The following is a 10,000-nucleotide window of genomic DNA, read 5'->3' as shown; positions in this document are numbered from 1 at the left end:
AAAGAAAGGCAGTTGTTTAACTTTATCTATTCAATGCACAATATTCACATTAATATCAATTCATATTTACAGCATCTGTTCAGTGCACAATATTTAGCTTCAGTTCAACAACATGTTCTGCAGAGGAGCTGCTACTGCAGCACAATGTTTTTACATATGTTTTGCCTTGAATATGGTCATAAATATGACTACTTCCTTGTATGAAAGAAGTCCCTTGTACTCAAATGAATACCAGTACTATACAGTATGAAGCCGTGCGTCTACCGCTCCTGTAAATATTTCACAATAAAAAAAACTTTTTAAACAAAAGATTGGATTCCGTCAGAAACGCTGCAGTGCTTTTATTTTGAAACGCTTACAGAAAGTGGTTTTAACATTTTAAAATGCACGTTTGTGACATAATTTCAACAGATAAACATTAAACTCATGTGAAATATCATTTTCTCTGTTTATTCTGCTGTGAACCACAATGTTTATCTGTCTATGACACAAACGTAGTTACAACACTTTCCGAACCCGTTTCAAAGTAAAAGCACTCCAGCGTGTCACGTTCTGAGTCCATTCCTTTGATCTCACGGGGCTTTGATTGTTATCGACAGACCGGGAGGTGCTCGTCTTCAGACCGTAGAGTCCTGGTGTTTAGTTTAGTACATGAATCCACTTGTTTCGAAGGCAAAGCAGGAGATAAACCAGCAGCTCCGCCGCCGGTAACCGACACGCTGCCGTGTGAACAACAGACAACCGACACACAGCTGATCTGCGGCTCGACGCAGACAGTGAGTTCAGAGAGTTCGGGGATCGACAGTGAAGACTGCGAGATCGACCGGTAGATCGCGATCGACGGGTTGGACCACTGATATAAGTAATAGTGTTAAATTGTGGCTTTGCTCTGGCGCCTCCTGCTGCTGCCAGGTGCTGGTGGCGTACCTGGAGTACATGGTGGAGCTGGGGATACTGCTGGGTGGGGAGAGGAGCTCCACCCACATTCAGATGCAGCAGATTCTGGACTTTGAGACCGCGCTCGCCAACATCACCGTCCCACAGGACCAGAAACGAGACGACGAGAAGATGTACCACAAGGTGACCATTGCAGAACTACAGGTGAGGTGGACGCCACCTGAGAGGATCCACTGAGATGCTCTGTGAGGGTGTCCTCGACTCTGTGTCTCTGTCTGTCTGTCTGTCTGTCTCTGTGTCTCTGTCTGTGTATCTGTCTGTCTCTGTCCATCTCTGTCTCTGTCCATCTCGGTCTGTCTCTATCTGTCTCTGTGTCTCTACCTGTGTCTGTCTCTGTCTGTCCCCGTGTCTCTGTCTGTCTGTCTGTCTGTCTCTGTCCATCTTGTGTGTCTCTATCTGTCTCTGTCTCTGTGTCTCTGTCTCTGTCTGTCTCTGTCTGTCTGTGTATCTGTCTGTCTGTCTGTCTGTCTGTCTGTCTGTCTGTCTGTCTGTCTGTCTGTCTCTGTCCATCTCTGTGTCTCTGTCCATCTCTATCTGTGTCTGTGTCTGTGTCTGTCTGTGTCTCTGTCTCTTTGTATCTGTCCGTCACTGATGTGGTGCTGCACTGTATCCGTCTCTGTCCTTCAGGGCTGCAGATGCTTCTGGGGTCACCATGGTAACTGTTGCTATGAGCTGTTGCTATGTGCTGTCTGTTAGATAACAGGACGTGGTTGATATGAACCTGAAGGAGTCTCAGAGACACGTCCTCACCTTCTTCTTCTCTTGCCTTGTTTTACAGTAGAGCAACTAAACAAAACAAAGAACCATCCGCTGACCCTGTGTCAGCTGCTCACAGCGCCCTCTAGCTGAAGACGGAGTCTGTTGATTCTGTTGAAATTAAGATATATTTTATTAAAGGGGACATAGCATGCCCATTTGACCACAAGTTGATATGGTTCCTTGGGGTCTTAATGAAATGTCTGTAACATACTTTGGTCAAAATACCACAAGGATCATTTCAAACAGCTTTTACCCTGTATAAAACAGCCCTCCACCGAGTGACCTGTTTTGAGTGCCTGTTCCTTTAAATGCTAATGAGCCAGCTCCCCCCTCCCCCCTCTCCCCCCATGATTTTAAACGATATAAATTACATATTTTATATGATATAAATTATCAAATATGCATCCCATACTTTGTATTCCCCTTGTTGTCCTGGAGTTTTAATTTTCCCAATCACATAATTAAATGTCCCCCTCTGCCCCCCCCCACTACAAGCACACAAGCAGCCAGACAGAGAGAGAAAGAGAGGTGGGGGCTATGAAGACCATCATTTACCCCGAACCCGACATTCAACGGGTACAACAACAAGCGGAGAAAGCAGAATCGCGGGCTGACCTTATATATACAGTCTATGGGGCTGACCAGCGGAGAAATGCTCGTCCCGTGTGAACAGCCAGGCGCGCGCTGGGTTGAGAACGGGCGCTGCGCTGCCTCGCAGCTGCACTTCCGCGCCGGTGTTAACCCGGCGTAACGAGTGCGGGGGAGGGGGATGAGGTGGGGGGTGGGCCAAGACCATGTAGGGAGACTTCCAGTTCCTTGTTACGACACAAAACCCAGGAAGCTCAATCGAGTCGCTCAAGCATGACGTTTCTGACTTAGAGGAACTATAACAAAACGCGCGAGTGTTTTTCCCCAGAGTGTTTGGGTTGGTAGACATGAGCCAGATACCCACATGAACCTGTAGAAGCACTAACCAAGTGGAATTTGCATGATATGTCCCCTTTAAATCACCTGTGTTTTTATTTCTCTTTTTTATCTCTACTTCTTTCATTCGTATTATTTGGGTGAGTTATTCATAACAAACACCATTTTGATGCTGATACTTTTGTATTCTTACGCAAATAACCTTTTTAATGCAGGACCCTCTGCTGGAGTTGACCCTCTTTGTGTCAGGACGATGTTTATGAATAAAGTTTTATTGTTGTTTCTACTCCGGATTAACCAGGTTGACGTGTTGACCGTTAACCAGTCGTTCAGCCGATGAGTTGGTCTGTGTCACAGGAATGAAAGCTCCTGTTGCTATAGTTACTAATTGGACCTTATGGTCGGACATGTTGAAGTGTTTTGTCTTTTTAGTTGAAGCAGCTGTCAGAGGTTTGCTTTTCATCTCAGCGTGTCCCACCCGGGTGGTGCAGTCAGAGATGGACTAAGTCACATGGTTTAATCGCTCCCATGGTGCATTTCACATCCAATCACAAAGCTTCAAATATTTAATTTCTACAATTGGTTCTGGATCATTCAGTAACTACGGTGATGGATTGTCGTCATTCAGGCTCAGGCTCTGCTCTCTGAACTCTAAGCTGATTGGTTCTTTCTCCACAGCCGCAGCAGCCGAGGCTGATGGGTATTGCAGTATTTAGATGAGACTGACTCCGTGTTGTCGTGTTGTCTCTCAGCTCCTGGCGCCGGCAGTGGATTGGTTGGACTTCCTGTCATCCGCTCTGTCTCCTCTGGAGCTGAACGACACTGAACCTGTCGTCCTGAACACCAGAGAGTTCATCCAGCAGGTGTCCGAGCTCATCAACAAGACTGACCGCAGGTCCGAGTCCGACAATGTACACACACTCTGTCCACTGTCATATAGAAACTCATTATATGTATATTATATATATTTACAAACCTGCATCAGCTCCCAACCATCGACTGTAAATAAAGACGACGACTCGTCTCCACTTCCTCCAGAAATGAAGCTAAAATATCTCAGATACAAACGCTGCCATCTTGTGGTGATGACATCATTTACATTCAGAGTCTCTATAGCAGTGATCGTGGGGTGAGGCCGTGGTATCATGACCATTACTGGAGCCAACCACCAGGGGGCAATAAAAACAGATACAGCTGGCTTCACTTTTGGGAGCTGTCATGTCGTCCATCTTTTTTTACAGTCTGTGGTTCGCACTATAAGCAACTACATATATGCAAAACAAGCTAGCTGGATGCTGTTGTTTGTGTATGGTCCACCTAGCGCCACCATCAGGTCACTTTTTTATTCGTCCAATATTTATTTAACACATGCAGAGCTAAAGAAACTCCCATCAACCTCAGCTGTGAATCAGCAAATGTTAGCATGCTAACAGGCTAAATTAAGATGTCTTTCTCTTCAGCGTGTTGAATAATTACATGATGTGGACGCTGGTTCAGAAGAGTGTGGCCAGTCTGGATCAGCGCTTCGAGAACGCTCAGGACAAACTGCTGGAGAGTCTCTATGGAACCAAGAAGGTAGATACTACTGCCACCTGGTGGTGCTGCTGAGGAAGCTAATCAATGAGAAAAGGAACAGCTGGTAACTGTTCTTAAATGAAATCTGCTGTAACTGGTTCTAACTGGTTCAAGCTGGTTGTAACTGGTTGTGTCTGATTTAAGCTGGTTCTAACTGGTTCTAACCAACTGGTTGTAACTGGTTCTAACTGACTGTAACTGGTTGTAACCTGTAATGTTTGCTGTAGTCCTGCACCCCACGCTGGCAGACCTGTATTGCGTACACTGACGACAATCTGGGCTTCGCATTGGGAGCGCTCTTTGTTAAGGCGACGTTCGACAAACACAGCAAAGAGATCGTGAGTCATTGGCGGGTTTACACCTGCAGAAATAATGACTGTCCTCTGGTTAGTCCACAGGGACCTGATACAGGTGTGTTCACCTGTGTGTCTCTCAATCTGTCTGTCTCAGGCTGAGGAGATGATCAACGAGATCCGATCAGCGTTCAAGGACGCTCTGGACAGACTCAGCTGGATGGACGACCAGACCAGACAGGCTGCAAAAGAAAAGGTACATGCAGAATAGGAAGACGACAGGTAGAGGACAGGTAGAGGACAGGTGGATTAAAGATAACGACCAGTCTTGTTCCAAATGTGTCTCTTGCTCCCTCGTCAGGCAGATGCGATCTACGATATGATCGGATTCCCAGAATTTATCCTGGACCCAAAAGAGCTGGATGACGTTTATGACGGGGTGAGTTCTAACTGGTTTTAACTGGTGTAATATTCACCTGCAGACAGGAGGTGGTGCTCTTCTGCACACGTGTCTTATAACAGCTCTGTTGTGTTTCAGTACGATGTGTCAGACGACAGCTTCTTCCAGAACATGTTGAACTTCAACAACTTCTCAGCGCGAGTGATGGCCGACCAGCTGAGGAAGACTCCCAACAAAGACCAGTAAGAGTGACACAAATATACTAATCTAATAATCAGAGGTCGCATTCACAAATCGACTCCCAACTTCCTCTTCATTTACTTCTTCTATTGTTTAATTCTGTCTCTACTTCCTGTGATTGGTCCAAAAGTCCAAACTCTCCAACAAAGTGTTTTCACTGCAAACCAACAGAACCAGGTTCAGTTTGATCCAGACCCAGAACTCCTCTTCTGCTCTGAGGAACCTTTCACACCTGATGTTCAGGTTCACACTGAACTGACGAGTCTGAACGAGTCGTCATTTACTGACTGAGATTAAATGATATCCTTGGGAAAGATGACCTCTGTTCCGTTTAATGAACTTTAAATGAGCTCCTCCTCTCGTTTCCTCCCACAGGTGGAGTATGACTCCTCCCACAGTTAATGCCTACTACATGTCCACTAAGAACGGCATCGTCTTCCCTGCTGGGATCCTACAAGCTCCTTTCTACGCCCACGACCACCCTAAGTCTGTTCACCTCAATATCTACCCGTCTGTCTGTATTTCACCTTTTAACTTTTTACATGTGATCATATATGTTCCTGATTTAAGAAGATGGTTGATGGGTTTCATCATACAAACACACACAGACACATTAACATCAGATTGTGATGGATGTTGCTTATCTCCAGAGGATGAACCGTGGGCCACCGTCACAAACTATACTTGTGAGCTCTATGTTTCAGACTCATTTAAAGGGATAGTTCACTGAACAATAAAATTCCCTCATTATCGCCTTACCACTGGGGGGTGAAGTGTTTGAGTCCACAAAACACTTCTGGAGCTTCAGGTGTAAACAGTGTAGCAGCAGAATCCAACACATCTGAAGTAACTGGTGAGCAAATCTTCAGATGTAATAAAACAACAGAAAAAACACAACATCTCTATTCTGCTCCTGTGATGTCATCAAGTGTCTGTTCATCTTCAACTCGAAACGACGTCAGTTACATCAAGTTTTTAGCCTAAATGTCGTGTGTGATCCTCCTCACGAGCTCTCGCCTGTGCAGGGCGCTCAGTAGCATCGCTAGTTCCAGAGGACGTTTAGACTAAAAACATGAAGTTACCCCTGACACTCCAGAAGTGTTTTGTGGACTCATACACTTCACCCCCCCTCCATCATAGTGCTGAGGAGATAATGAGGGAATTTAAATTTTTCGGTTAACTATCCCTTTAAGTTGTTGTTTGTTTAGATTTGGGCTGTAATGAACACTGGAGCCTGTAGGGGGCTCTATGACTTCTGTCTTGCTACTTTTCAGGTCTTTACAGAAACCTCTTCACCTCATTTATAAACGTTGTGTTTTCAGGGCACTGAACTTTGGAGGAATCGGGGTGGTGATGGGTCACGAGCTCACTCACGCCTTCGATGATCAGGGTGAGTCTTGATCTTTGCTCCAGTCTACTTCCTATCACAGGTTCAGTCCGGACAGACTGAAGACGTGTCGATGTGGATCCTTATGTGAACGATGTTCGGGATCAGAATGAGAGAATATGATGTGACAGTGACATCTCCTTAGTTTCATTAAGATGTGGCCTCGTCCATCTGTGCTTCAGGTCGCGAGTACAATAAAGAAGGAAACTTGAGGCCGTGGTGGCAGAACTCGTCTGTGGAGGCGTTTCGTCAGAGAACGGAGTGTATGGTGGACCAGTACAGTCGCTACACCGTCAACGGAGAACACGTCAATGGAAAACAGACGCTGGGAGAAAACATCGCTGACAATGGAGGCCTGAAGGCTGCGTACCATGTTCGTAACAACAAGCCATCAAATCACCTGAACTGTGAAACACAACGTCACTTCATGTTTTCTACTATATATTTTTTTCAGGCCTATCGGTCGTGGGTCCAGAGAAATGGAGAAGAAAAAAGACTTCCTGCCGTCAACCTGACCAATGACCAGCTCTTCTTTGTGGGATTTGCTCAGGTAAAAGAAAATAGAATTTGGCGTCCCACAGGGATCTGTTCATGAACATCAAACTCACACTGACTCATATCATCACTTGATTTTGTCATGAACGTCATAAAATGTAACTTTAGATGCACTTAGGGCGATCAGTCGATATCGATATATATATCACGATATAAATCAAATAACCAGCAATCAACTTTTTTGCACATTTGTGTTAATGTACTTTTCTTATGCACAAAACTGATTTTACTTGCTCGTACAATCATCCTGTGCCACTGCACTTTACTTAGAACATTTCAAACCACTACAGTGAAAAGGTGAATATAATGTACATACTGCATTTTTTATTTAATTAAATTTTTTATTCAATTGCCTTTTTATATTTCTTTGTTCACTTGTCTACCTGATTCTGACGTGCCTGACCGGAAACAAGGTCATTTACACCAAGTTTTAAGTCTAAATGTTCGCTTATATCTTCCGACGAGGTGTGTTTAGGGACCATGGGACATGCAAATGTCCGCTAGCTTAGCCACTTCCGGAGGACCTTTAGGCTAAAAACACGGTGTAAATGATGTTGTTTCGAATTTGAATGTCGGGGCTTGTGGACACTTGGTGACATCACAGAAGCAGATATGGAGGCGTGTTATGTGAACAATCCCTTTAATTTATTAATCTAATCTAGTCCTATATAGTCCTAGGAGCCCAAACATTAACACATGTGCTGCTCCTCCTCACCAAAGTGAAACTCACAGTTCTAAGTCTCTGGTGTATTTTTCAGGTGTGGTGCTCAGTTCGGACACCAGAGAGCGCTCACGAGGGCCTGGTGACTGACACCCACAGCCCCCCCAGATACAGAGTCATCGGGACGCTCGCCAACTCCCCGGACTTCAGCCACCACTTTAGCTGTCCCATCGGGACGCCCATGAACCCCGGGACGCGCTGTGAGGTCTGGTAGACAGACTGAAGGGGGGGGGGGGTGTTACCTGAGTTGATCACCTGATCACCTGAGTTGATCAGGTGATCATTAGATCATTAGGAGCGTTCCAGGTGTTAACTTCAGTTTCATACAAATATTAGAAAACTGTTTATTAGACGATCCGACGGACTTCCTGTCTGGAAGATAAAAGACTCAGTGGACTTCACATGAAGAGACACAGAGGACTGATGAAGATGATGAAGAAGATGAAGGTCGACAAGGTTTCTGCTTCATCACCATTATTATTATTATTATTATTATTAATGGGCTTTGGTTTGTGTGTGTGAGTGTGTTGTCGTGTGAAAGGTCTTTGTGATTCTCTCTGTCTCTCTCTGATGACATCACTGTTACATCACAACTCATCGATCCACGAACTCGTGTCTCAGTCAGAAACTTGATTTTAAACTTTAAGGTGTAAAAATGAAAAACCTCAGGTGAGTGGAGAGTAACAGAAACATGATCCAGGTGTGATCCAGGTGTGATCCAGGTGTGATCCAGGTGTGATCCAGCGACGTGAAACAGTCAAAGTGAAACAGGAGTAAATAACACACGCCAGCCTCTCAGCCGGGCGCCATGTGATGCTCTCAGTTCATTTTTTAGAGTAATGATATAAAATAGAATTCTTAAAATATAAAAATATCAAACAAATTTTATAACTTCTGAAGAAAATGTTGAAATTGATCAGTCTCATCTTTTCACTCTGTCTTTATGGCTTTGTATTTATTTTACTTTGTTAGCCATCTGCTAGCTTGCTTACTTGTTAGCGTCTGTAGACAGTCATGTTAATGTTAGCATCCATGTTTATGTTGCCAAGCAACAGTGTTCTTACAACCAAACCACCTGAATGTCAAATGCACACGACTTTACATCGTGACCACGAGCTGAAGGTCGTTAACACGTCACAGGTTTAGCAGCGGAGGTCACAACCAGGAAACACGTAAACATGTGCATTAGCATGTTGAGCTACAGACGCTAATGTGTTGTGTGGACGTTAAGGAGACATGACTCAGTCTGAACGTGTCTGTTACTCACACAATCATCTGACGACATCAAAAAGTACTAAACACTAAAAATCACGAATCATTTACCAAACATCTTCAAAATATTAGTTTGGCTTATGAAATCGTTTCAGCTCCAAATTAAAATGTTTCAGCTTTTTTAATACACAGTGTTTTCTTTATATATTATAGGGTTGAAATATAAAAATAATATTTTACTGTACACTTTATACAGGTACTGCTAAATTTATAGCTGGATCTTGAAATCAATGAATGTTTTGTGGTTGATTAAAGGTTTGAGGTTTGAAAATTTACATTTTCCATGTTAATCGTCGTTAAAATCAAAATCTCTTAATGTCACAGTTATTTTTGCCTTTAATTCCAATGAGATCGTTAACAAGTTGAAGTATTTCAGTTTCTGAGTGTAGGTGATGTATGAATGTCTTATATGCTAGTGTTGTCATGGTAACCAGCAATTATTGTGTTTGTGCCAACAACAGTGAGGAACAGGAAACAGCCTTAAAATTTTACAATAAGACGTGAATTTGGAAAGTTGCCTTAAAAATGTAAGAAAACGCCTTAAAAAAACGAGGAGAAAATCAGCTGCTGATGTGACCTGTTGCCATGAAAGTCAAATCAAGTCAGGATTATGTTTTAACAGTGTAACCTCAGAGTTTTGACCGCGTGATGTCAGAGCGAGCGTTCAGGCGTGAGGCGTTCAGGTCGACCTGAGTCACAACTTATTCACTATAACAGTGAAACTTAATACGTTTGAGGCTGGAAGTAAAATTAATTTGTTTTATTTCTTTATCTGAAGTTTTATTTTTTAACGAGACAAATCATGTGCCTCGTCTGTCACGTGATCAGAACCGCGACAGGAAACAGCAGAACCTGTAAAAAACACGATTATTCAATGAAAGAAAAGTGAAACATTAGTTTAAAGTCCCTTAGTCTTC

At 43.7% G+C, this 10,000-nt stretch overlaps 2 protein-coding genes across 3 annotated transcripts in view; both read left to right on the top strand.

The window, feature by feature from the left end:
* The window catches only part of LOC118106630 (collagen alpha-1(I) chain), a 688,934-nt gene that overhangs the window by 57,690 nt on the left and 621,244 nt on the right, over positions 1-10,000 (top strand).
* ece2b (endothelin converting enzyme 2b) overlaps positions 1-10,000 on the top strand; it is a 20,350-nt gene that overhangs the window by 9,615 nt on the left and 735 nt on the right. For both annotated transcript variants that reach the window (XM_035154082.2, XM_035154081.2), the window contains exons 8-19: positions 913-1,101; positions 3,393-3,535; positions 4,101-4,215; positions 4,443-4,553; positions 4,666-4,764; positions 4,870-4,947; positions 5,047-5,150; positions 5,524-5,634; positions 6,471-6,538; positions 6,718-6,908; positions 6,990-7,085; positions 7,849-10,000. The exon at positions 7,849-10,000 is cut by the window's right edge and continues 735 nt beyond it. In XM_035154082.2, the coding sequence (XP_035009973.1) occupies positions 913-1,101; positions 3,393-3,535; positions 4,101-4,215; positions 4,443-4,553; positions 4,666-4,764; positions 4,870-4,947; positions 5,047-5,150; positions 5,524-5,634; positions 6,471-6,538; positions 6,718-6,908; positions 6,990-7,085; positions 7,849-8,025 (1,482 nt within the window). In that variant the 3' untranslated portion in view covers positions 8,026-10,000. The remainder of the gene's footprint in view (positions 1-912; positions 1,102-3,392; positions 3,536-4,100; positions 4,216-4,442; positions 4,554-4,665; positions 4,765-4,869; positions 4,948-5,046; positions 5,151-5,523; positions 5,635-6,470; positions 6,539-6,717; positions 6,909-6,989; positions 7,086-7,848) is intronic.

This window comes from Hippoglossus stenolepis, chromosome 4, assembly GCF_022539355.2.
Source record: "Hippoglossus stenolepis isolate QCI-W04-F060 chromosome 4, HSTE1.2, whole genome shotgun sequence".
Lineage (NCBI taxonomy): Eukaryota > Metazoa > Chordata > Actinopteri > Pleuronectiformes > Pleuronectidae > Hippoglossus > Hippoglossus stenolepis.
The sequence above is the reverse complement of the archived record's forward strand: the minus strand, read 5'-3'. Positions and strand labels throughout refer to the sequence as shown.